Source organism: Penicillium macrosclerotiorum, assembly GCF_028827735.1.
Source record: "Penicillium macrosclerotiorum strain IBT 26536 chromosome Unknown utg000002l_segment0_segment0, whole genome shotgun sequence".
NCBI lineage: Eukaryota > Fungi > Ascomycota > Eurotiomycetes > Eurotiales > Aspergillaceae > Penicillium > Penicillium macrosclerotiorum.
In genome coordinates, this window is record NW_026643082.1 from 3,194,690 (window position 1) to 3,220,682 (window position 25,993).

The 25,993-nt window shown below is 48.0% G+C and overlaps 11 protein-coding genes across 11 annotated transcripts; 4 read left to right on the plus strand and 7 right to left on the minus strand.

Annotated features, from left to right (window-relative positions):
• Positions 1–322: 322 nt before the first annotated feature.
• Positions 323–2,387, minus strand: N7462_002289 (uncharacterized protein; the record flags this gene model as incomplete). The annotated part of the gene is made up of 2 exons (XM_057074015.1): positions 323–1,571; positions 1,630–2,387. 2 exons carry the CDS (start codon positions 2,385–2,387, stop codon positions 323–325), a joined length of 2,007 nt encoding a protein of 668 aa, XP_056937656.1.
• A 577-nt stretch (positions 2,388–2,964) lies between these two features.
• On the minus strand, positions 2,965–4,556 carry N7462_002290 (bifunctional AAA family ATPase chaperone/translocase BCS1; the record flags this gene model as incomplete). The annotated part of the gene is made up of 2 exons (XM_057074016.1): positions 2,965–4,329; positions 4,392–4,556. 2 exons carry the CDS (start codon positions 4,554–4,556, stop codon positions 2,965–2,967), a joined length of 1,530 nt encoding a protein of 509 aa, XP_056937657.1.
• A 524-nt stretch (positions 4,557–5,080) lies between these two features.
• On the plus strand, positions 5,081–6,449 carry N7462_002291 (uncharacterized protein; the record flags this gene model as incomplete). Its single annotated transcript, XM_057074017.1, has 4 exons — positions 5,081–5,205; positions 5,274–5,318; positions 5,381–6,013; positions 6,071–6,449. 4 exons carry the CDS (start codon positions 5,081–5,083, stop codon positions 6,447–6,449), a joined length of 1,182 nt encoding a protein of 393 aa, XP_056937658.1.
• A 1,217-nt stretch (positions 6,450–7,666) lies between these two features.
• On the plus strand, positions 7,667–9,252 carry N7462_002292 (uncharacterized protein; the record flags this gene model as incomplete). The annotated part of the gene is made up of 6 exons (XM_057074018.1): positions 7,667–7,978; positions 8,020–8,134; positions 8,185–8,475; positions 8,534–8,597; positions 8,669–8,691; positions 8,756–9,252. The coding sequence occupies 6 exons, from the start codon at positions 7,667–7,669 to the stop codon at positions 9,250–9,252; spliced, it is 1,302 nt and encodes a 433-aa protein (XP_056937659.1).
• Positions 9,253–9,795: 543 nt separating this feature from the next.
• On the plus strand, positions 9,796–11,709 carry N7462_002293 (chaperonin-containing T-complex subunit CCT3; the record flags this gene model as incomplete). Its single annotated transcript, XM_057074019.1, has 6 exons — positions 9,796–9,820; positions 9,893–9,959; positions 10,019–10,227; positions 10,288–10,878; positions 10,935–11,572; positions 11,626–11,709. 6 exons carry the CDS (start codon positions 9,796–9,798, stop codon positions 11,707–11,709), a joined length of 1,614 nt encoding a protein of 537 aa, XP_056937660.1.
• A 188-nt stretch (positions 11,710–11,897) lies between these two features.
• Positions 11,898–12,482, minus strand: N7462_002294 (uncharacterized protein; the record flags this gene model as incomplete). The annotated part of the gene is made up of 1 exon (XM_057074020.1): positions 11,898–12,482. The coding sequence occupies one exon, from the start codon at positions 12,480–12,482 to the stop codon at positions 11,898–11,900; it is 585 nt and encodes a 194-aa protein (XP_056937661.1).
• Positions 12,483–13,779: 1,297 nt separating this feature from the next.
• Positions 13,780–15,157, plus strand: N7462_002295 (PARP-type zinc finger-containing protein; the record flags this gene model as incomplete). The annotated part of the gene is made up of 5 exons (XM_057074021.1): positions 13,780–13,874; positions 13,996–14,160; positions 14,226–14,406; positions 14,502–14,567; positions 14,630–15,157. 5 exons carry the CDS (start codon positions 13,780–13,782, stop codon positions 15,155–15,157), a joined length of 1,035 nt encoding a protein of 344 aa, XP_056937662.1.
• A 651-nt stretch (positions 15,158–15,808) lies between these two features.
• On the minus strand, positions 15,809–17,070 carry N7462_002296 (DUF3712 domain-containing protein; the record flags this gene model as incomplete). Its single annotated transcript, XM_057074022.1, has 5 exons — positions 15,809–16,105; positions 16,158–16,282; positions 16,336–16,350; positions 16,425–16,849; positions 16,901–17,070. The coding sequence occupies 5 exons, from the start codon at positions 17,068–17,070 to the stop codon at positions 15,809–15,811; spliced, it is 1,032 nt and encodes a 343-aa protein (XP_056937663.1).
• A 1,287-nt stretch (positions 17,071–18,357) lies between these two features.
• Positions 18,358–19,551, minus strand: N7462_002297 (uncharacterized protein; the record flags this gene model as incomplete). The annotated part of the gene is made up of 1 exon (XM_057074023.1): positions 18,358–19,551. The coding sequence occupies one exon, from the start codon at positions 19,549–19,551 to the stop codon at positions 18,358–18,360; it is 1,194 nt and encodes a 397-aa protein (XP_056937664.1).
• Positions 19,552–23,015: 3,464 nt separating this feature from the next.
• N7462_002298 (BTB/POZ domain-containing protein) lies at positions 23,016–23,706 on the minus strand (the record flags this gene model as incomplete). The annotated part of the gene is made up of 2 exons (XM_057074024.1): positions 23,016–23,514; positions 23,576–23,706. The coding sequence occupies 2 exons, from the start codon at positions 23,704–23,706 to the stop codon at positions 23,016–23,018; spliced, it is 630 nt and encodes a 209-aa protein (XP_056937665.1).
• Positions 23,707–24,776: 1,070 nt separating this feature from the next.
• Positions 24,777–25,798, minus strand: N7462_002299 (putative alkaline lipase; the record flags this gene model as incomplete). The annotated part of the gene is made up of 4 exons (XM_057074025.1): positions 24,777–24,877; positions 25,007–25,025; positions 25,104–25,394; positions 25,661–25,798. 4 exons carry the CDS (start codon positions 25,796–25,798, stop codon positions 24,777–24,779), a joined length of 549 nt encoding a protein of 182 aa, XP_056937666.1.
• Positions 25,799–25,993: the final 195 nt, after the last annotated feature.

Here is a 25,993-nt window from a genome sequence, read left to right on the forward strand (position 1 = left end):
GGTCTGAGCCCGACCCACTTGGAGAGCCTCCACGAAATGAGTGCATATCGGCCAATGATGAAAGCTGAGCTGAGCTGTGGGAAATGAGGATTGAGAGCCTTTTCCGAGGGTCTGGTGCTGTTAAAATGACATAGGAGATAATAATTCCGATATTACAGGTATGGAAGAAGCAGGGGGGAAAAGATTGACCATTGGGTATAACGAAAAAAAATTAATAGACAGTTCCATCGCTCAATACATAGGCCATAACTCCGGCATGATGTCTCATGATAAGATAAATAAATTAGGGCGTCGGCACAATAGGACGATATAGACAGACAGGTCAAAACTTTTCGCTGGTCACACATTGAGTCAACTTGACAACAAGCCATGCCAGCAATTTGACCAAGAGAGTCAATCCTTTGACAATCAAATTTAGCCCGAAGAACAAAACTTTCAGTAGGGTCCGGGTAATGCTAGGTAATTTCTCGTCCTTGCGCGATGAGCTCTTGCCGTAGCGGCCATACTTCTCTAAATCAAACTCCTCAATCACAACCTCCTGATTCTTCTTTGATGATCGGGAGCCAGCCCTCGAAGAAGATTTTGAATTATTCCAGAATTGGAAAAAGCCTTTGTTTTTCGATTCACGCTCGGCTTTGAAGTTCGAGGCTTCAATTTGAGATGCTAAGTGGAGACTCTCAGCGTAATCCTCGCGCTCAGCTAGAGTAGTGATGAGCTGCCCACGGAAGGGTAGTCCATAGGCGGGCTCAGACACCTTGCGTTCCTCCGGTAATGCGGGTGATCCTAGTACCATGTCTGCCAGTATGGGATTTGTGACTTCATCAGAGACTGCGACTGCCAGCATGGCCGCAATCAGTGAGTCAATCGCATAGAGCGAGGGAATGGTTTCAATGATAGCTGCAGGGGAAATAGACAGTGTTCGTGTTGCAAAATCGAGAGATGCCAATGGCTCATCCGTCTCGTCGGAATCAGATAGTGGCAAAGTTGACGTGCGTACGTTTGCGGCTTGCTGCGAGGCATTAAAAGCCGTCGATGACATAGGGCCAGTAACAATAATTGTTGGTGGTTGATGAGGAGTGAAGTGGCTGGATGGTGCAGAAACAGTGATATGCAGAAGCCCAGATGATTGAGACCTGACGGGCGAGAGGGGGATGCCTGCGGCCCCGACAAGTGCTGGAGGCTGGCGTTTTGACAGTGATGGGTGCCGAAGCTCATATAGTCTCGAATTGCAATTCCAGGATAAGCGACAAGATTCCTCCGCTGCTGCTCGTTTCAATACTTTCTTTTCAATATCGGCAGCTTCAGATGGATCGAATTTGTGAAGCTTGCTGAGTTCACCAGCTTCATCAATGGCAAGCATCGCCGCTAGTCTGGAGAAAAGAAGAGCAACAAGACCGTCATTGGGCTGGTCTCGTCTCGTTCGCTTTTCGAGGCTCAGTGTCATGATCGGCACATTGCTGTTTGGTTTTGATGGCATTGCACGGGAAATAGCCAATTCATCATTTGAATAGGTCTGTAACGTATAGAATGGTTGCTCAGAGTCACCGAATGTGAATGTTGCGGGTCCAGTCCTTAATGGAAATTAACGAGAGTTGATAGCATAGTCAATCTAATAAGGAAAGAAATTACCTTCTAAGGCGTAGATGAAATTTACCAACAAGACTCTGCGGTCTTTGTCCATTGGCGGCTTCCCATAAAGTCTCTAATTCTTCTTTAGAAGAATATCTAATTTCCTCTGGTTCTGAAAACCCCGTTGGGAAGTTCAACACACTGGCGGGGACAGTCTTTGGTCCAAGGACATGATCGATATCTGGAGAGCTTGTCTCTGGAGACTTTGCAAGCATTAGATTGACATTGTGAGAGCCCATTGGAGGCGATGTACTATTATTAGATTTTGGGGTGTGATCGTGCATGGCGGGTAAAAACTTCGAATCTAGCCGAGGAAACATTGATCTCATCTGCTCCGGTGGAGCAGACGACTTTGATGATTGTGACAATGCACCTGAGCCCACTGTATGAGCATCACTGCTGCTGTTAGTATTCGAGCTAGCCTGCGAGGGTAATGCTCGATGACAAGGCTTGTTGGATTGACGGCTATCGGTGCGCGGGGGCGACGACGACTTCAAATTAGCTGATGCCTCTGGCAACGAGGGAGTTCGGGGTCGTGAATCAGGCGCCGGTAATGCTGGAGGTGGAGGAATACGACGAGTGTCTTCAATTATTTGGAGCAATACCGATTCAGTTTTGGCTGATTCCTTAGTCGCCTCTAAAGAGAGCGGGGAGCTAGGTTGAACATCGTTCATCGGTCGTTTGACTCCTTTGCGAAAGGGATTTTTGGCTGCTTTCACCTCCAGTGAAGGCGACGGGAACAAATGAAATTGACTCATTGCGATGCCTGCTGCAATATTTCCACAAATATTCCAAAGAAAAGGAGCAGAGGGCAGCTATAAGCTCGTCAATATCCCGGACGAGCTTTACCAACGCAAAAGAATTGCAGACAGGGGAGGGATGTTTCCATTGACATATAGTCCATGACCCCTCAGCAAGCCCTGCTAATTAATGCAGATATGCATGAAGACGCTCATATGGCCCGTGAGCATAGTATGTGACAGCCCTATTTTTGGGGTGGGCGCTTAGCCGTTAGCGGATGTGATTGGGCCGTTGAGGGTGGGACGGGGATGGTGACTGCAGAACGGGCAGACCGGCGGTTCGATCAAGACTGCTGATTGGCAGCGAGACCCTGATATTCCCTGCATTTATGGCATTCTGGATGAACATTGGTGGTCACGTTTGTGAAGAAGTCAAGAAGTCACACCGGTAAGTTCGGGGCTGACCATCAGCGCATACAGCCGGCCTTGGCAGCACAGACCCGAGGAGGCGCTGAAGAATTTCTGCAGATCTGCAAGATCAAACAGGGAATCTATACATTTTGCAAGATCGTATTTACATCATATGGTACAGTTATTAGTCGCTTCGACCTTGGTCGTGTACCAAGGCCTCCTCATGCACGGAATAAGTGAGCCCTTCGGCCATCGAAATCGCACCCTCCATATTCCCCTTGTTATACAAAAACAGCCCTTGTAGAGCAGCAGCGCTGGTGTTTTTGGACCTGTCGGCCTTATGACCATTCTCATCCTCAACCAAGCCCAGCTGCTGAAGTCGGTCGAGGAATGCTTTTCGATGGGAGCCATCCGTGTCGAGCTCCTCGTAGAATCGATTCCAGAGGCGCTCGACCTGATAGCGCGTGACTTCACCCAGGCGCACGGTCATATCTACGCGCCCAGGTCGGACTAAGGCCTCGTCAAGTCGTTCGACGTGATTGGTAGTAAGGAAAATGATGCGCTCCTCGGCGCTGGCGACGCCGTCAAGCGCATTCAGTAAGCCGGAGAAAGTAACGTTGGCTCCGCGATAGCCGTCCGCGTCGCTTTGCATGCGCTTGTTAGAGAATGCTGCATCGACATCCTCGAGTAGGACCAGGGTCCGGTTTGGTACAATAGTCAAAAGATGATTGAGCCGGTCGTCGGTTAAGCCACGTTCGCTGAGATTTAGAATCGCAATGTCATAGTCCAGTTCGCCTGCCAATGCCTGGATAAAGGAACTTTTACCGGTCCCCGGTGGCCCGTATAGCAAGTACCCACGGCGGTAAGGAATACCCCGGTCGTTGTACCAGGATGAACTCGAGATGAAATCTTCCACGTCTTCCACAATCCGCTCTTTCACGCCTTCATCCAGAACCACCGAGTCCAGCGGACGTTTGCGACGTGGGTTTCCAAATGGTCGCCACTCAGTCCCCCAGCTATTGTAAATCGTCGTCTTGCCTTCATGAGACTTCGCGGCATACGCATGGGCTTCAGTGAAAATATCTTCGAAGATGTGTCGATGAGAGTAGAGAGTGGTCAAGGTGATCGTTTCCCACGGCTTTCCTGTTTGAATATCGCGGGATTTGGATTCACGTATGCGATTCACAAAGATGAACGCATTTTTGTATCGGATAATATGTTTTCCGGGTCCCGGAACCAAGGAGAATTGGGTTTGGATGGCGCCGTTCGAGTGTTCAACTTTCGAGGTCTGGATGGAGAGGTGGCGCATGCCGGGGGTCATCTTCTGGAGGAAACGATCGACGACACCAGGATTGCTTGTAGCTGCACGGGCTGTGTTTAGTTGTGATTGTTGATAGAGTGTCATCCAATGCAGGAACCATGGATATGAATCGTCTTTAATGCTGATCTCAACGTCCACCAGCATGCGGCGTCGCAGCAAAGCGGCGCCATGACGAACCCCCTTCTGCGCAAAGGTCAATCCCGCACCCAGCGCTCCAAGACCGAATCCCTAGAGAGAAAAAGGTTGTCAGTCAAGTTGAATCAACTGGCATTGTTGGCAATAGGCCATACCGCTGTGAACAGGGGATTGCTGGTCACTTGCGACCAGAGGCTACCATCGCCCTTGGGTATTAACTGTTGCGCTGCTGGCTGCACGGACTGCGGGCTCTCGGTCCTCTGGAGCAGAATCAAGTCTGCGGCAGACGGCGCCGCATTGGCAGCACCATTTGGCTCCATGCCAACCGAGTCAAGGTGGAAGTGGTGGTTGGCGAAATCATCGGAAGGTTGGATTGATGATAAGAATCGTTATCGGAGTTACAACGGGCCGATCAGCTTCGCAGGCAACGGGACCCTTGGTTGCACACTACTTAGTCAGTCCATAGAAGCATCTACTGGGTCTATAAATCCATGACCATGTCTCAAGCAAGAGTCTACTGTTTTCCGAAGGATCTACCGCCTGTACCACTCTCGGCATATACCCGGCAATCGGACTCACATGAAGCCGTCGGGGAGTTGATGCCGCCGGTGCGGAGATACCGGGCATAGACGACAAAATGACTTTTTCCAGCCCCCAACATTCCGTCTCCCTATCACAAAAGCAGCCCTTTGCGCATGGTGCGCCTGATCTATTCGGGCTGACTGATTAGATTGGGCTTTTAAATAGCACCGCGATTCCTCTTCCGCCTATGCGTAGCTTTCTGCAGCGCGCTCGGCTTTGGCTGAAGACAAATCACCGGCACGCTTACTCTCCCACCCGCAAGATGAGCTCAACCACCACCGGAGTACTGTATGCCCTCTCTGTCGCTACTACCCCTTCTCGACCAGCCCCCGAAGATGCTACGGCCAAGAGTCATCACGCGAAATCTGGGTTCCGGAATCCATGGGAGTAAGTAGAGCGGAGCGTCTCTCATCGCGTCTGTTACGGAATTCTGACCAGAGAATGATTATCGGCAGCTCATGGCAGGATATCAGTCTTGGAATTGCGCGAGAGATGATCATGTAAGTCCATTTGAAGACCATAGTTGCGACGGCACGACCTGATGTCAGAATTTCTTGTCCAGGCGCCGCATAACCGGCAAAGCCAATGTTCCCAATACCACCCCACCTACAGTCCCTGTCCGCAAGCCAGAATTCCTTCCAAGTCGCGATACCCCTAACTTGCGCGCAACATGGCTTGGTCATGCGTGCTACTATGTCGAATTCCCTGGTGGCTTGCGCATTCTGTTCGATCCCGTCCTTGAGGAACGCTGTGGACCCTACAATCTGTTAGGTCCCAAACGTTTTACCGATGCGCCTTGCAGAATCCAGGATATACCGACCATCGATGCAGTGGTCATCTCTCACAACCACTATGATCATCTATCCTACCCCGGTATTATGGAAATTGCAAAGAGACATCCAAACTGCCACTTCTTCGTTCCACTGGGTAACAAGTCTTGGTTCGGCCGCTGTGGGATCAATCATGTTACTGAGTTGGATTGGTGGGATGAGCGCGAGATAACAATGTCGCCTTCACTTCAAAAGGGTGCGGAGGTTTTAGCTCCAGGCGAACCGATCCCTGCTGCAGAGATCAAGTTCCGGATAGGCTCCCTGCCCTGTCAACACATTAGCGCTCGTACTCCGTTTGACAAAGGACAAACGTTATGGTGTTCTTGGGCTATTGAATCTGGAGGCAAAAAACTTTACTTTACAGGGTATCGATTCATATTCTTCGTGCTTTGATGCAGTCTTCTCACTAACACGCGAAACAGAGATACCGGATATCGGAAAGTGTCTGAGTTACCCGAGGGAGAGGACGATCACGATCCCAAGCATAATTTTCCCGTCTGCCCTGCTTTCAAGCAAGTGGGTGAATTTCGGGGTCCATTCGACCTGGGTCTGATCCCTATTGGAGCATATGCCCCACGACACATCTTTAGCCCTGCCCATGTCGATCCGCATGATGCAGTGGAGATTTTCCAGGACACAAAGTGCAAGAAGGCTCTCGGCATGCATTGGGGAACCTGGGTTCTGACTGAGGAAGACGTGCTCGAGCCACCTGAGAAGCTCAAGATGGCCTTGAAGAAACACGGGCTCCCGGAGAAGGGTATTTTCGACGTGCTTGATATTGGCGAAAGCCGAGAATTCTAGAAGTTGGGGTTCACCTGAATTTCCCGGTCGCTGTGTTCTAGTTCAGCGCATTTGACCGCAGTAAATTGAGTCTATACTTCTGTGGAACCTGTCTGGCACTGAAGTGGACGTCACTCTGGCATGCATAGTGGAGATTAATTTTTTGTACAATATCTGGATTAAGGTGGCATATTAGTTGGAAAGTTAAATTCTTTCCTCTTCTCACATCATTTAATTGGTATTGAATGTGCCTTATATGTCCTCCAAAGTATGCAGCGGCCAGAATTTTTGGAAAAAGGCGACATGGCAGTTCCACAATCTGACGGGGAAGCCGAAACTATGGGACTTTGTCATAGCCTTAGACCCCTCCCCCCAGATTAGATCAGCTTAAACGGCACACCTTGTGCAATAATCGAATCAGGGAACGAGTCAAGATCACGGGTGAATAAATGTAGCGCTACTTGGCTGACTAAGTGGGGAGCAAAACCCGAAAGGAGTTGAACTGAGGCTAGGTAATAGCCAGAGTGGGCAGGGCAAGGGTACTAAGAGGTATCAGACAGATTCTGCTTATCTATATCTATATGATTCAACGGTGTCCTTTGGGGTGTGCATTACAAAGACTTTATGTGAAAAAGGGCGGATAGCCCAACACAGGTTTTTTTAATGCATCACATTTTCCAACAATATCATGTCATTTTTTGCATGGTTCATAGCTTTCGGTAGTGCATCATCTGCCCTTCCTCTTCCGCGTATTTCATGATCACTGGCTTTTTTCCTTTGATGATTATTCGTGCACTTACCTGTGCTAAGACTTCTTAAGCTTTGCGGGGCTCCGTCTTGAGAAGGGCAAATCCTCCGCGGCACTTGAGCAGAAACGGAACAAAATGCCGTCACATGAAACAGTCCCGCTGATTTTCCCATGAATGATATACCAGTGTTGAGGAATTGGCTTGCTTTTAATGCTCTACCGGCAGTTAGCATACTCCGCCTTCTTTCTTAATTGAGGAAAATTAAGCTACATGCAATAGGAGCGCTTAGAACTTGGGGAATATTCAGGAGTTGGACAGCCCCGATGGATTCACGGCGATGTGTCAAAGTGTATTTGCAAAATTCTTCCGGTTCTTGCGATTAAATGGAAAATTTAAAGCAGATTAATCCCTCATTATTCAATTTCTATAAAACCAACCCAAATGACTTCTCGCTGATTTATTCCGCGTGGACAATCATCGACTGGCATTATGCTTATGAGCAAGCTTTTTCTCGGCCTTGGCTATTTCACCGTCGCCTTGGCACAACTCGCGGATACCTCCGACTATCCAATTGGACCATTGACTTCGTCTGATGCCAAATGGGCTGTCAAGGTCTGTGACATCACCGACTACGGTGCTGTAGCAGATGGGGAGACAGATGCCGGACCTGCTATTTTGGATGCATTCGATGCCTGTTCCTCCGGTGGTGTGGTCAATATTCCTTTAGGAACCTTTGCCTTGGAAACATGGGTGACATTGAGCGGCGGAAGCGCATGGGCTATCAATTTAGAAGGCATCATTGTTCGTACTGGAACTTCGGGGGCAATATGATCTATATCGAGCACAGCACGGACTTTGAGATTTACTCCTCCCGCGGCGAGGGTGCCATCCAAGGCTATGGTTACGAATTTCACTCTCAAGGAGAGTATGGCCCACGTATATTGCGCCTTTACGATGGTATGTCCCGTTGCAATTTATCAGAGCCAACAACTACTGACAATCCGAAGTGACAAATTTCGCCATCCATGACATTGCCCTTGTTGACTCGCCGGCTTTCCATCTGTCCCTCGATACTTGCAACCAAGGCGAGGTTTACAATATGATCATTCGGGGTGGAAATGAGGGAGGGCTTGATGGCATCGACTTGTGGGGGTTTGACATCTGGGTGCATGATGTCGAGGTTACTAACAAGGATGAATGTGTCACCGTAAAGAGTCCTGCCAATCATATCCTCGTTGAGAATATCTATTGTAACTGGTCTGGAGGCTGTGCCATGGGCTCATTGGGAACTGACACCGGTACGTCAACGGAGCTCTCAGACATTAGTGAAGAAAAGACTAATTTCGGAATCCAAAGATATAACAAAGGTGACATACAGCAATATTTACACAGTCAATTCGAACCAGATGTTTATGTTCAAGTAAGTTGCTTTTAACTTATATTGAGCGCGGTGCACTTCATGAATGAGAGAATTGCTAATCATTGATATAGAAGCAATGGAGGCAACGGATCAGGTATGGAAGCGTATCGACGTAGCCCATTGAACTCCACTAACTGATGACATTATGTTAACTACAGTAACCGAGGTGACCCTTGAGAACTTTATTGGACATGAGAATGCCTATTCGCTTTATATAGATGCCTACTGGACCGACGAGACTCTGGCAGACGGAGATGGCGTCCTTTACAATTCCATTACCTTCAGCAACTGGAAGGGAACATGCGCAAACGGTGCGACTCGACCTCCTTTATATGTACTATGCCCTTCAACTCAGCCATGCACCAATATCGTCATTGAAGATTTTGCCATGTGGACGGAATCAGGAAGCACCGAGTATTACAAGTGTGCCGATGCCTGGGGATCTGGCTACTGCCTGCACTCTGGATCGGCACATACAGAGTATGGCACAGTCACCTCAACATTGACTTCTGCACCATCGGGGTACTCAGCGACGACTATGCCTGGTCAGCTAACTGCTGGGTTGGGAATTACCACTTCCATTTCGATCCCGACTGTTCCAAATACATTCTTCCCAGGGGCTACACCAGCGACCGCTCGAGTTTATGGTAGTTGATCTGAAGATGCAATGATTCACTAGCAATATATTCACGCTCAGTGATATGTGGCCTGTTATCCTCTCTTCTCTTTAGTGCACATGTCACTGAAACCGAACTTTACCCATCCAGTATGCTTATATATGTTGTATCTGGAACAGAAGCACGGGTAAGATCTTCACGGTGCTGAAAATTACTGTGTACCCAATTATTTCAGCTTTCTCCACGCAGAAACCATTATATTAGTGACCACATAGATTGAAACAAGTCCAAATCAATAAACAAACTTGGTCAATAGCAGAGAAGCAATTGAAAATCCCCATGGATGCGTGCTTTCCATGCTGTCAATAGAACGGTGTAGATCTGTTTGACTGGTTTGACTATTTCTGCGCCCGTTTCGGTTTAGTGCCAGGAGCTCCCACTTTGGAAATTTGGGATGCGGGCAACCTTCAACGTGGATCCGAGTTGGCTCCTTTTCTGTGTCCATCCGGTGTGTTCTTGTTCTACCGACCTCCAAGTTCACTCTCTTATTGTTCCCGATTCCTTACCTGACCTCCGCCAACATGCAAGCTCCGGTGGTGGTGATGAGTATGCTACCCCTCATTCCGTTTCGCTCCCGCCATTTCTCCTACTGCGGCAACTGCTAACAATACGGAACAGACACCAATGCCGGCGACAGACAGGTTGGTCGCCGGGCGCAATTGTCCAATATTACCGCAGCTAAGACGTTCGCTGTCCCTCATACCTCAACATTTTCTGCGCCCTATGCTAATGAAATACCTCCAGCGTCGCCGATATTATCCGGTCATGTCTCGGTCCCAAGGCCATGTTGAAGATGCTGCTCGACCCAATGGGCGGCATCGTGCTGACCAACGATGGCCACGCCATTCTGCGAGAAATCGAGGTGTCACACCCCGCGGCAAAGAGCATGATTGAGCTCAGCCGTACCCAGGATGAGGAGGTCGGTGATGGAACTACAACGGTTATTATCTTGGGTACGAGCCCCATTGTTCCCCCTATATAACGATGTCCTAAGATCTCTGACATTCTGGAAGCCGGTGAAATGCTTGCTCAGGCCCTTCCCCAACTGGAACGTAACATCCACCCCGTCGTCATCATCTCTGCCTTCAAGCGTGCGCTCGCCGATGCTCTCCGAATCGTGGAGGAGGTCTCCCTGCCCGTCGATATCCATGATGACAAGGCCATGTACTCTCTGATTCAGTCTTCTATCGGAACCAAGTTCGTCTCTCGGTGGTCTGAACTCATGTGCAACCTGGCCCTGAGTGCGGTGCGGACAGTGTCCTTCGACGTTGGTGGTGGCAAGCAGGAGGTGGATATCAAGCGGTACGCCCGTATCGAGAAAGTCCCTGGTGGTCAGATTGAGGATTCCGAGGTTATCGATGGCGTCATGGTCAACAAGGATATTACCCACCCTAAGATGCGGAGGAGAATTGAGAACCCTCGTATTTTGCTTCTTGACTGCCCACTGGAGTACAAGAAGGGCGAGTCACAGACCAATATTGAGGTGTCGAAGGAGGATGACTGGAACCGTATTCTGCAGATTGAGGAGGAGCAGGTGAAGCAGATGTGTGAGGCTATTTTGGCATTCAAGCCTGATGTTGTCATCACTGAGAAGGGCGTTTCTGGTAAGTGGAACTACACTCAGCTAGGACTTTCTGGTCTAACATTTGATTTTTCTTAGATCTCGCACAGCACTTTTTGATGAAGGCTAACATCACCGCCCTCCGTCGGGTCCGGAAGACCGACAACAACCGCATTGCCCGCGCTACCGGCGCTACTATCGTTAACCGTGTCGATGATATCCAGGAGTCTGACATCGGTACCCGTTGTGGTCTGTTCGAGATTGAGAAGATCGGTGACGAATATTTCACATTTATGCGCAAGTGCCAGTCCCCTAAGGCTTGCACTATCCTGCTGCGTGGCCCGTCCAAGGATATTCTGAACGAGATCGAGCGAAACTTGCAGGATGCCATGGCTGTCGCCCGTAACGTGATCTTCCACCCTCGCCTGTCCCCTGGTGGTGGTGCTGTTGAAATGGCTGTCTCAGTCAAGCTGAGCCAGCTGGCTCGTTCTATCGAGGGCGTGCAGCAATGGCCATACAAGGCCGTCGCTGACGCGATGGAAGTTATTCCGCGGACACTGGCTCAGAATGCCGGTGCTAGCCCCATTCGCGTTCTGACCCGCTTGCGTGCTAAGCACGTTGAGGGCCATACCACCTGGGGTCTGGATGGCGATTCTGGCAACCTGGTCGATATGAAGGAGTACGGTGTCTGGGAGCCCGAAGCGGTCAAGCTCCAGAGCATCAAGACCGCTGTCGAGGTAAGCTTTTGCTATTTTCTCATGTATGAATACAATATACTAATTTATCCTAGTCCGCATGCCTGCTCCTTCGTGTCGATGACATTTGCAGCGGCAAGTCGGCGCAACAGGCAGGAAACGGTGGTGGCGAGGAGTAATAGACGAGCAAAGGGGAGAAAAGAAAAGAGACCATGATTCAGGACTTCATGTCCGTACATAATGCTACACGACTGCCTCTGGGGTGTTTCTTATGTGTATGAATATCCTAGACCAAAATGAAATGTCATATGGGTATCTTCGTATTATATCGTACATAGATCTAGGCCATGTCTTCAAAGCTTCTCATCTAGTCTTCATCGTGAATAATTATACCGGGAACTTCTGCCGCCGGTTGACCCTCCGCATCCTCTGAATCAGCATTCTTTTCCTGCACCGAAGGATTGGGTTCTTCCATGGACTGGGCCTTGTCGACGTCCATTGCGCTCCCAGCTGGTTTCTTGTTATTTTTGGCAGCGCGCTTCTTCTCGCGCCTCCGGCGATTCTTGTCTGTCTTCTCCTCATCCTTGCGCTTGGATTCTTCCCGCTCCTTCTCCCATGCCGCATCGTCATTTTCGTTGTCCACCTCTGCCTGCATCAATCGCAACCGCTCATTTTCCCGCCGACGGCTGGCTTTATAAACATGAAACTCGCCGGAGCCAGCACCGGCCGACGAACCCTGCACGTTGGCTACAATTTCTGGCGGGGGAGCGAGCGAAGAAGATGTCCGCTGCTTTGAAACCCCGGGGAGCTGAATCTCCTTCGATGGATCCTTGAACAAGGTCTCAATTTGGGTTGCATGTTCGGAAAGAGGTGTGATGGCACGTCGTTTGGTGGGCCGTTTACTGCGAGGGTCGGCGCTGGTAGGGATGGACTCCGGGCCTGGCTCAGACATGATGGCACTTTTAAGAACCTGGACAGATTGTCGCTTGAGATCTCGAGGGAGAATAAAACCAGAGGCTTGGGCGATTCCAGGTAGGTTGCTGTGCTTTCTCCCCTCGGCACAGGATGACGCAAAGACGGTTTGCAATTCCGACAGAGCCAACAGTTGATCAATATGAACAAAGGACGTGCTGGAATTAGATTGTTCCCATGTATATCCTTCACAAGAAGAGGGTTCAAATGAGGAAATGAGATGGGGAGTCACGGAGTTTGGGAAAAAGACCGCGGCGAGACCAAGTTCGAACTTGCGACACGCTAAACCGTATCCGGATGTTTCGGCCCGAAGTATATGAACACTTTTACCATGGACTTATCCGTCAACGATGATAGTTCGTAGAATTCAATGTTTTAATCATGGGCAAGAAAAAAGTCTCTGAAGATTAAAGTCCAATAGTCAAGTTCTCCCAGTCAATGGGCTATTAGCATGCTCGCCTACATGGTCAAAGATACATTCGTATGTTCATCTTGGTAGGAATGAATCACAATATTCAGGATTTCCTCAATTCGCTGAGGCTGTTTACATTTGTTCTACATAGACAATGAATTTTATTCTTGATGAATGTTGCCTTTTGCAAAGCTCAGCCATAGCACCGCTAACCTGGCAGAGCGAGACCCTAAACACCACCTAAACTAGCATGTTATGCTCACCGATCATCTGCCTCGCACTCTCGGGAATAAGAGTTCTTTTGATTACACAAAAATAAAGAATGCTCTCTTTGCACAAATTCCAAAGGTATGTAAATGGATGTTTTTGGGGGGACAAAAAAGAATCAATTGGGCGATTATTAGCCGGCAAATCGCGTAGCAGTCATAGTAGCCATGAAAGAGTCTGAAAGGAGGCGCCACCCCCCTAACTTAAAATAAAATATAGAATCTAACGGGCAACTATTATTATAGTTTATTTGTGATCAAGGTTAGTGTGGTATTCCTCCTGGTTGACATTCCCGATCATTTTAGGGCATTGTGGTGGACTCTATCTCTTCTGATTCTGCTGCGCTACGCGTTGACATCACATCACGCACTGCCGCTCCTCAGTCCCACGGAACTTTCTCTCACCCAAACCCAACCTCCTGGGACCACACCAATCCACAGCATCACCAACCTCTATCTTCCTGCATATTTGGCCAGTCTTCACCGGCTTCATCTTAGAATTTCACTCACTTCTATCTCGTAACCCCCTATCCTGAATCCACTCCCACCATGCCTCACCGTTTTGGTAAGTCGACTCCCTCTTCACTCATTCTTGCACAATGTTCGATTTCTTCGTTGCTTTGATTATTTCCTGTCATTTCTGGCCTTCGACATATGCGCTCCGAAAGCCTGACATGATCTTGGAACTTCACGCGTGAGTGTGCAATATGGCTGCCAGGTGCTCGAGTTCTCCCTAGCTGGTCCGTGCACTGAACAAATCGAGATACAACCTCCCCCATGTCGTCTCATATTAAACATTCAAATAACACTGATAGCTGTTCCATTGGACTAAATCCTTTTCCAGAGATCTCAGCAAATAACCGTGCCGGTTGTCAAAATCAGGAGTGCAAGAAAAACAAGGACAAGATCCAGAAGGGTACACTCCGTGTTGGCGTTTGGGTCGAGTCCAGTTCCTTTCAGTCCTGGATGTGGCGCCACTGGTATGCCTTTGCTCACCCTGGGAAATAGACTCAGTGACTGTACTCTAACCTTGACTTATTTTTAGGGGTTGTGTGACTCCCCGTATCATTCACAATGCTATCATGGACATTTTTCAGGTGGATAAGCTCACGGGCAATGAAAACTTTGAAAATATCGATGGCTGGGAGGACCTGCCTGAGGAATGGAGAGTGAAGGTCCGCCAGGCTTTAGTCGATGGCCACGTCCCTGATGAAGAGTGGAAAGGAGTATGTCTTTTTTTGACCCATGTTTCTTATGTTCCCCCCGTAGTGTTCTTGACACCGAATTTTAAACCAATGATCATTCTGACTCGGTGTTACAGGATATCGAGATGAACCGCCCCGGAAAGCACGGCTTCCGGGTCCGTGCCTCAAAGAAGGCCAAGCCTGTATGTGATATGTCTTGACATTTCGGTTTTGTATTCACCACTGATTTCTCTGACGAGCGAAGGAAGAGGACGAGGCAACCGCCATCGACAAAAACGACACTGCACAGACTGATGAACGTAACGATAAGGATCCTACCAAGGAAAATAAGAAGGCCTCTTACGGCAAGAAGGCGGCTTCCGATGGCGTTGTGGACACTGCGATGAACGACAGAGATGAGGAATCTGTCAAGCCCAAGCGTGCCACCCGCACCAAAAAAGCCACTGCCGTTGAAAATCCCAAGGAGGAATCTAAGCCTGCTACGAAGGCTAAGCGTGCATCTCAAACCAAGGCCCCTGTTGCTATCAGCGAGGGTACGGACACTACTGCTCAGCCAAAGAAGCGTGGTCGTCCCGCCAAGACGGGTACCACTGAGACTACTAAGAGTGCTGCAAAGGGAACTAAGCGCAAGGTCACCAGGGAAATTGCCGAAACTGATGGTACTGTGGAAAACCCAAAGCGCAGCCGTGGCAGGCCCGCGAAGGCTGAACAGCAGGACTTGGTTCCTGAGAGGCTGCAGCGGAGAGGACGCAAGAAGGCTCAAGAGAACTGAACGTTTTTCTAGCTCCTGCCCAGGTATTTCCAGTCGAATGGCGAATAATTATCTTCTCTCAATGTACTGATTTTAATACGATTTCTCCCATCCTGGTTTCAGCTGGTTTAGGATTGTTGATGGCTTGTGCTAGATAATCAGTTGTTCACATGGATCCATTATATATACCTATCTGAAATCTGCTCTTAACTTTGTCTGTTCCGCGCTTCATGCCAGAAAATTCCAATTTAACCAGGACTACGAGAAACACTAGTGTACTTCAACTTGTCTTGGCAACATTAGCAGTTGATACATATACAGTGAAATCATGGGAGCCAATGACTTCTCTGCCTGTATTCTGCCTCCCAGAAAAGAGAGTAATAGTGAATATAATCTAGTATGATTGAATTTCACTGCTTCCACGCTCGTAGTTATAGTGAAGCCACACACCCTTCCTGTGTTCACCAGGAGCTCACGATAATCCACGATGATTTGAAGGCTGACACATGCGCATATATAATAAAGCCTGAGATGTGACTGCTCAAAGGGGTTCTCCACCATACAGAAAAAGTTGCCAAGGAGCTGGTAGCTCATTAGAATTGCGACTTGTGATCTAGTAAACCTATCTTTATTCCCTCAGAGTATTTTATGATTAGATTATCTGTTCATCTTTCATAATATATCTGACACGTAGCTCAGCAAGTCAATTTTCGCGGACGCAGACACAGCCTTGATGGCAGCGGCAAAGTATGGGATTTCCTGTCCATTGTAGTCGCAGCTGTGGCCACGAACATCGATGGTAACTTCTCCACTATCGCCGTCACTCCATATAACTTCCTGGATGAGCATTGACTTGTTGACGTTTCCCAAGGCCAAAGTACTCGTGTTATGTTGTTCAAGCATTAGGTGAGGCAGGTCCACGTATCCTAGTGAAGTGCCTCCCATGCTAAGATTGAAGGTGACATGGCCCTAAATATGTCGGCCTCGATGAAATCTCTTGGACGAACATTGAATAACTTACCATCTCAACGGTGAAAGGGGTTGGATTGCGTAAAGAAAGGGTGGCATTGAAGTTGTATCCGTCCACTTCCGGATCTAAGAGTTCTAAACTTGTGATGTTGAAAGCGCCTTCAGAATTTACGAATTCTAAATTGTATTAGCGAATAGTATAAAGTGGACCTTGCTATATCAATTCTTACCGGTGACGTTGTAACCTGCATTTAAAAGCATGTCAGCAATGGTATATTAAATCGGCACATTACATAATTTTCGTGCGACCGCAACTTACCATTCATGTTCATGGTCTTATGAATATTCAAATGAGCAGTGGGAAGGCCGCCATAAGTCAAGTCAGGCTTTCCGGTAACCAAAATCGCGAAGCTCTCATTCGAAGCTGCGGCGACGGCCACCTTCGACAGGCAATCCACGCAAGACATATCGAAATCTTGATCGATATTAAGATCTGCACCATTGTCGAATTTTATTTCCGGCACTGGAAAGACTGCGATCTCCTCGTTTGTGCCTGGAACTCGAATAGTTGCATTGAAAGCGGATAGATGGCCACTGCCACTGAACCCCCCGCCCATACTAATCTTTTTAGACTGGCTTATATGGAAGGCCATGGGTCGAGGGTTTGTAATTGCGAGGCCTTGGTAGTCATATTGGTAGCCATCAATATATTTGTTCGCGAAGTGGGGTATTCCGACATAGATTCTTTTTGGCATTAGTCTCGATTTGACCGGGCTGTGAAATCCCAAAGCTTACATTGGAAGGAACACGACCAAGAAGATACAACAAAATGCGATCAGGTATATCCACCACCACTTCTTCATATGCGTTCCCAATCGTTGCCATACCTTCGGCTTGGACAATGGCGCTTCGGTCGCACCGTTGCTATCGGAGCCAGAGCTGTCTTCAAGGTCAGACTTCGACATAAGGGAGTACTGCTGATACTGATATTGAACAAGTTTCTTCGCGTCTATTAAATTCAATACCGCTCGGTGACTTGATCAGGATCAAATATAATGGGGTGGCTGAGCGAAGATGACATAGGAGCTTCCCATCTTTAGGCGTGCAATGGCCTGTCCAAGAATGGGAGAAAGTCGGAGAGGAACCAAAATACAAGATCTTTGAGATTTTCTCCAGATTTTATTTTAAGCTATGTCAGGGTCGCAAGACCCCATGGGGAATCGCTGGTGTTAATCCCGGATCCACTTCACATGATAGAAATGCCTAGGATTTCGTATTCTGAAGCCGAGTACGCGACGGATCGACAAAGTCAGCACCCCATGTGGAAGCGGGCTCAGGAGAGATGGGCGAGCGACTTGACTTAATAGGCATATGATATGACCACTTCCGAAACCTCACTAAATTGAGGGGCACTGCAAATTTCATGTCGATTTTCGATGACGATGCGAAAAAGACTTGATAACCTATCATATACTAATACGTATATACTCAGGATGGTGCCGCCAAGTAAAGGTTCTTGAACTGGGCTGCTGCCGCTTTTGAGAAGCGAATTATTGTCACGGGTTTTGAAGTCTTTCAAACAGATAAATTACACACTCAATAGTGTGTGATCCATCAAGATAGGCATGACCGCTGAGAGATCCCGCCGGCATTTTCTGTTCTTCAAATTTTGTGTGAACCACACGCTCTCCATGAAACGGACAGAGGCGATTTCACCACAGGCAGGATCCTCTTGTCTTCAGTAACTACTCAACGTTTTCGCCTCTGGAATCCATCATGCCCACAATCTCAAAACTTTTCCTTATTTGCTTGGCTGGTTTGGCTGGTTTCCCCGAGACAATATACGTATATGGGCGAATCGCCAAAATGTGACCCTCATTTTTACTTTCACAATGGTAACATTCATATAAGGATTTCTTTGAATTGTAAACAAAGATAAGAAAGTTAGATATACGTGACAGCCACCAAATCATTAGATGTATAGATTATCTTGTCATTGAATGACATACAATTTCGTCAAGTTTCAGTATGATTAAACAAGCAAACATGGCTGTTGTAAATGCAACTCTGATAGCCAGCTGAAGCTACGTATGTGCTCCTGGAATATTCTTTCACCAGACTTGCTGCAAAACTCGACCAATATGTCATTTGTTATCAAATTAATTAGTGTTTAAGTGATGTATAAAGTCTACAATCATAGTAGCTATATACAGGTAGATATGTGTAGGGGGGTGGACCGCAAAAAGCCCTTTTCAACCGGCCTTGGAGTAGCTTGTAGTGCTACTGCTAGACTCAGCGGGCAGCCACTTCCCGGCAACGGTATTATTATATGTGAGCTGGGCAAGTGTGAAGGTGTGGAGCTCGGACACCAAAACTGTGGCATCCAGGGGAAGGACACGGTGCACCATGGCGTTTTGAGTGAGCATAGAAACGTATTCCTCGTCGGCAACGGATGTGATGGCGGAATCAAAAGTCACGCGGATCAGGGCATCGGGCGATTCGGTGCTGAGCAGGGACGTCGACAAGAGCCACAAGGCTGGACCGCCAGATGCGGTCGAGGCATCAGCGATATGCAGTAGACCAGAATTGGAGCCGAGCATACGATGCTTGAGCTTGAAAAATTTCATCTCGCCAGAAGCTCCGATATGGCCAAAGGTGCCGGTGCCACCAGTGGAATTACCAGCAAGAGTGAACCACACGCCACTCAGGGCACCGTAGCCAGTCATCATTCCGACGGCGTTATTGCCGACACTGGGCGGGATTGGTAGCTGCGCGGTCGCGCCACTGGTGACATTGATGCGCATGATGGACGAGTCGGCGTCTTGCGTGACATAGATCAAGCCGGTGGTAGGCTCCTCTTTAATGAACACGGGGCTGTCGAGGCACGGGTATAACTTCTGGTCGGTGGAGTTTCTGATATCGGCGGAGAACACGTAGTATTTGCCAGTCTGCTTGGATGCCACCTTGAGACCAGCCCAGACGCGGTGGCCGATCTCAAACACGCAATGAGGACCGTTTCCGGGCGCCGGGATGTTGATTGTTTTTTTGATGATCGGAGCAGCCGAGAGATTCTTGCCGGGGTCTACGAGCAGCAGCTTGTTGTCACCCTGAAGCGACAGCCACATCAGACCGGGATACACCGTCGATGGCCAGACGCCATGTAGCTGAGAGCTACTGTTTCTTCCCATGGGAAACGAGTTGAACGCGATGGGCTCCTCGGTGGTTGGATTCAGCTCGATCTTGATCAGCTCGCTATCCGACATCTGGGTCAACAGCACAAAGTTCGAGTTGGGTACACGCGCAAACTCGTGCGTCTCCTTGGCGACCGGCATCAGATACTCAGTGAGACGGCGGCTCACAAGGGAATTGGTAGACTTCTGTGCCGACGTGGCCTGGGCGCTGAACGCCAGCGCGACCACGAGCGACTTGAGAGCATTGTACAACATATTTGTTGTTGTCTGCTTTGGCGTTTGTTGCTTGAAGCTTTGGCTTAAGATTTCTGCACACAGGTGGAATACACCCCTTCTTATTGGGATTTCATGCCAAATCCTCGTCCAGCGCCACATCTCGCACTAGGTGGACCTCGTAACTCAGCTGGTATTGTATACATCTCAAACCAGGTCGAAATATTCCCAGTTGCTGGGAAGGATCGTCGATAGCATCCATGCAATACCACACAGCTAGAGACCTGAACGGTTTAGTGTAAAAAGTGGGCTGGAAGGATTTATTGGTTTGGAACGTATCTACGTAGTGGTTCATGCAGGATTTGACCCGTGGCGCACCCCCTAGATCCTGTACGATCGTAATATTCCGCTCATCTCAAAATCTAAAATCTTACCCGGTAACTAGTGTAGTGGGGAAATGGCCTACTAGGGAGACCTCTAATTGGAGGATATCTTTCCTCATACACAGTCGTTACAGAATATAGCTTCAGATCTCCAATAGGGAGAAGAATCAACTCTTACACTCTCTTCGCTCTATCTGCTTCTGCTTCCTGTCAGGGAGGCTTCCTCTATCGTGGTGTGTGGTAGTTTGTTAGCTGGTTTGTTGAAGCTATATCATCCTGCCTGCATTCTCAGGCTTGCCGCCGAGCGCCCCGGTTCACTAGTTAAGTAACTTACAACATGCCAATGAATCAATACTACGGATCTGTCCAAAGAAGATGATCAGTTGGTGTTTTACCTTCCATACTCCTATAAGCGATGGTGGGTCGACCTCCAACTTGGTTCTTGTAATCGTGGCGACTTTTCACGTGGTCGGGCTCTAGTTAGTTATCAGCTAGACGAATTACTTCAGCTAGCCAGAGCGGAACGGACCTAACTACCCAAGGCAAGTTAGAAACTTGCCCTTGCAAGCTGCATCAGAGGCAGCTACCAACCCCGAGCCGTTAATATATAATGTCTAGGTTCCTATAGATAAGATAGTATATTACCAGTTCCTTGTCAAGTGAAAATAATACATATTATTTTATATCCTTTAGGTAATTAAGTCCAGATAACTGAGTATTCGGTCTCTTAGGCGACCCTCCGTAAAATTAGCCGATCAATAGAAATGGTTATTCTCTAATTAAGCTGCGGCCTATATCTTCATAGCTGCTATGCTACTAGGGGATATCGATACCTCGATACTCTATGATATAGATTTCCTTCTATCCGCCTATCCCCGCCCCCTAGGATATTTCTAGAGGTAGATAATTTATAGTATATAACATATTTCGGGCAGTCTTGCCATAGCCTCTTTCGATTCGATAGAATCATATAAACAGGGGATTCGCCCACCCCTAAGCGGCACGCTGTTACAGCTCTAGTCTTAAGGTAGCGACCGATCCGGTCGTTACTTTAGCTTCTTAATATTCCGGTGGGTAGTATCTGGGCTCCGAATTGGCCCTTAATATCTCATCTCTCTTCCGAATTTCTCACATGATGGGTTTAGGGACATCTTGTCTTTTCTCGACAACGTAGGGAAGCGCCCGTATTCCAGCTGATCGATCAGCCAGACCATCTTTCCGAAGTCGTTGGGGCGAGCAAAAGGGCATCATTTTAGGGGGTTGGGCCGCCAGGGCGCTAGTCAGATTCCCACTTCCCTCTTGGCGACCCACAATACACGGAAAATGGGCCTCGACTCCGGTGCGTAAGTGTAGTGGTATTTAATTTTGGAGGTGCAATATTGAAAAATACGATAAAATCGCGTAGGCTAAACCAATAGCGGAACAAAGATTGAAGATCTCAGGGCTCCGGCCCGGAACTCCAAGTGGTTTAGGGCTGGGCGGAATTCTTCTGGGCTACTCCAGGGAAATCCTGCTTTTCACTTTAAGTCCGGAATCCACCGACTGAAGACGCCAAGTTGATACCAACTTTTCGTAAAGGAGCCTTGGTCACGCATAATATAATCATGAATATTCTTCGTTCACATTGAAGGCTTATATTATTTTTGGTTCCCCTCCCATTTTCATTCCAGGCTTCCTTTCACTGCGAAGTTTACTGCATTCTTGATTTCCATCCACTATTTCTCTAACCTTACCTTCAAACCCTTTCAATCCCTTAACCTTGCAGTAAAGCGCGTGGAGTTGAATGCCCTTTTGAGGTCATACTATTCAACTATGACATTCTCTCTCGAAAAATGCTTTGTATAGAGCCTTGATCTGATTTCTCAGAAGTTGATAGATCGGACTGCTGTGTTGATCCTTCCAGTTCTTCACTTCTAGATTTGGAGTGGATTGAATTTTCCCCGTAACACTCCTCCCTAAGGGGACCTCATGCTCTTACTAGCTGATAGGTAGCACCTACCGAATAGTTATCTGCAGTAATTTTGTAGTAGCATTGGAGGAGAGTAGGGCGTTCAGTTAAGGTGGAGAGGCACAACTAGATGGACTTTTGAGACTGAGAGATGACCAATGAAGAATATGGCGTAAGCTCGAAGGGTGGTGGTCACAAGTTTACTGTAGCAGTGGGCTGTGAATGCAGAATGGATTTGACCGGAAAGATGCTGACTTCCTACGAAGTATGACACATCGAGGTTTTACTACTTGGTTGAAATGATGAAGCGTAGGATTGAGACGTGGAAGTTCTTAAAGGAGTTACCTCAGGTAACATGAGTCGTATAGAAAGAACAAAAGCGAAGAATGATGGAATAGGTCAAGAAAGCTTTCTAGTGAGACGGTCAGAGTTGAGTGGTCTGGTAAATGCAGTGATCTCGTTTCACGATATACGTATTATTGAATAGCATTTCAATTACCTCCCGAGTTTTCAAATATGCTCAACTGAGCATTGAAAACCTTCAACGAATATAAAGGGGACATTCTACAAGACGAGAGACATTCATGAGGTGGCCGGATTTCTCATTTGATTCTCAATCAATATTGGGCATAAAGCCCCTAGATATCGCACGCGTTATCCTGTCACAACGTGCTAAGGAGTGGAGACACAATGTCGACAAATTAAAGACAAAGCCAAGAGTCATGAAGACAGAAGTGGAAACGGAGAGTGAAAAGAATTGGATCGATCAACACAACGCAACTCAAAACACGCCGGGAAGATCCCATTAAAATGAATAGGGTTGATTTTTTCAAACCATAAGTGGCGGCCAACCTCGAAAGAAGAGAAGAAGCAGACTTGCTGTCAAAGCAAAGTCTCATAGTTCAAAATCAAAAATCGCAGTCAGATAGCCATTCTGGTTGATATAATAATTCTTCCCTTTCAATTTAATTTCAATTTCAATCTCAATGTCATTTGAACTGAATAGCAAGAAAAAAAAGGAGTGACGATGAGGCAATCGACTAGAATATCCTTGGGGTCCGCTTGTTGCTAATGAAAAAAAATAGTAAGCAATTATCTCTGACCTATGAGGACTATGCGTAAGGCAGATTGCAAAGGGAGAAAGACACATCCTATAATTTGAAATGAGAGAGAGCCTACCGGAGCTCCGCCAGGTCGTCCATGTGATTGCACATCGCAACAAAAAGGTCAAAAAATAACTTGCCACCGTTCTGCATTTCCATTTGCATAGTCCCGCTCCTTTTGAAAGTCTTGCGACTTCGGATGATGAGAGCCAGATAATGAGCGCGAAGTCGGGACTCCGAGTCCGGGGTGTTGTCATACGCGTACCGGGCAGATCGTAAGATCACATCAGCTGGAATACCAACCTGAAGGCCTTGCTTTCGGAGTGCAATACGCTTCAGCTCTTCCAGGCCGAATTTCTCCGCTGTACAGTATACCACGGTGTCTCGGAGCACGACATCCCCCACTCCAGGGTGGAAGAATGTCGCTTCACTCGACCCGCGACCACCATTTTCGTCACTATCCTGTGCATTTTCGAGGTACCAAGAGTCTCGATGTTTGCTGTGGAACAAGCGTGGATAGTAATCACCCTTGTACAGGAACTCTAGCACACAGGATAGGATCTCAGGCTCCCTATTCAACCGGTTAGGCCATTTCATTACGTATAAGAGCGGAAACTCTTCCAAGTTCTTACTCGTCAGGTAAAGCCAGTTGCTTAGCACCGTCTTCCAGGAGCTTTTCTTTCAAAGCAGTGCGAAAGTACAGCGAAGTAGACAGAACATCCTCGTGCGCAGCGAAAAGACGCTGTTCGCTGCCCACCACCATAGTGATGATAGGACTCGTCAAAGCACTATGACGGTATATTAGTTCGATTTAGATTCCTGGATCTCAGCCTCTTAATATTTACCACCTTCCCATCGACGGAGTCTCTGCATGGGCTTCCACTTTCTGTTGCATTTTCTCTTTCGCCTGCTCATCATACTTCTTCCTGGAGGACTTGGCGGACTTTCCCGCTCGGCTCTTCGAATTAAAGGAACGTCTAAACATCACGACACGAATGAAAGATCTTTCATCCGATACCTACGGAGGAACTCTGAGAAAATCGGAAGGAGTGATACGAGTTGGTCCAAAAGAAGGGTCGACGCTGCGGATCACACGAGCATGTGAGAGTGAGAGTCTGGAAGTCTTCCTTCGAAACGGCTTGCCCGTATCATCAAGAGACGGGACGAAACGAATTTCGGAAGATGACTTTGCATTCGAGAATCCCAGATGAGACTCACGGGCGCGGCTTTGTCGACTCTGGCAGGCGTGAGAAGAAGCAGAGAAGAGGGGAAACAGGGCGTTATTTATCACACGGGGTCAGGTGATATCAACTGCAGCTGCGCCCGTCACCAGGGTGCAAGCCAAGCCCTCTGATTGGAATCTGCCTGGCCTCTTCGGCACCCGGCGTTCGGACTGTGGCGTCCAAGGCGGCCCTTGTATTGGCCAGAAAATTCGGCGATCGACGTAGGCATATGCACAGTATACGCACAGGTATATGCACGGTAGTTTGGCCGCCTACCCCATCTTATTGCAGGCTACCCGCAAGGTAACCGGAAGTCCAAGATACAAAAATGAGAGAGAGACCTACGTTGACAACGATTTTTATATATGCCTATGTACAAATCATTTCAAAAGAGAAAAAAAACAACAATGCTCACAGGCTGTCAGCCATGTTGAATGACTAGGCATCCGGTTTGTTTCCAAGTCAGCGCTGATACATCACCAAACACTTTTTCCTCGCCTGCGAGGAAAAAAAGATAGCCACTAGAACCATTCTCGGACCCAAGCTTGCAAAAGTGCCTTGATACTAGACGTAGCCAGTCTCATCGTCGCTTCGCATTGCTCTACAATATTTATGAGCAACCAGCATAACCGAGGCTGACACCGAAGCTCTGGAAATGGCCGGCGGTCACACCAACGAGACCATTTCCGGCGGAGCAAGAAAGATCACGCTCTCCCGAACACTTCAGGCAAGTTGCGGCTAGGCCAGAGCTGTAATATTCCTAGATACAGCAGAAGGATATTAGCTTTTCTACTATTCGGCCATGGGGGTTCTGAGTGGTAGGAATAGCGAAGAACGTACGGTTCCAGAGTGCTCGAAGCTGTATGGGTAGCTTACATACATGTTCTATATGGGGTCAGCAAGTATGGGCAAGTGTATTTACACTGAGTGAACTTACAGGGACTCCATCCAGGGCGTTGTTGCCGCGGTTCAAAGTGCCTTGTTGCGAACTGGCAAAGTTGGCCCAGGCTGTGTTTCCGATCGGGAATGCTGCTAAAGCATTACTGGTAATCTTCTTGCCTGGGAAGTTCTGTGCTAGAGCGACGTAGGATAGATAGGTGAGCGAGCCACCTAGCGAGTGACCAGTTGACTCTAGGGTGTAGTCCGGATACTTCGCAATGAGTGACTGGACCTCGGAGATTACAGTATCGTGCACCGCAGACCAAGGGCTGCTAATACCCTTCATGATCTGTACTCCGGACGGGAAGGTCACCCCTGACAGCGAAGGGGTGACCAGAGTAGTATCGACATCGTTCAGAATATCCGTGACTGAGGATTATCAGTAAATTGAAGTTGGTTCTAGGAATAACAATTTTATGAGATACTGACCGGTCGTTGAGCCCCGCATAACCACAGCAATTGTTTTCTTGGTGCTCGAGTATCCCACATAGCCCTGAATATATAAGCTCTATATTTCCAATATTTTCAAATATTGTGGAAGTTTGTTGTATTTACCTGGGTGTCGGTCGCAATGTCATATATCTGCTTGGTGATAGTCACATCAAAAGCACTTCCGATACAGCCGGTATACGCCGCAGACGAGAGCTTAGCTGCACGCTGGAGAGACGCGAAGGCAGAAGAATCTAGTGCCATTGTGATAAATAAGAGCTCTGATACTTGGATTGTTTCACCTACCAAGAGTTGCCCGCGACTCGAGCGTTGGGATGGCGGTCGCCTGAGAGGCTAGAAGCACAATTGCGAGCAAGGTAAAGCTATTGGAATGCATATTGAATAGAGTAGAAATTGAGGCAGAATAATGTGCAAAATGAAGATAGATAACAAGAATAT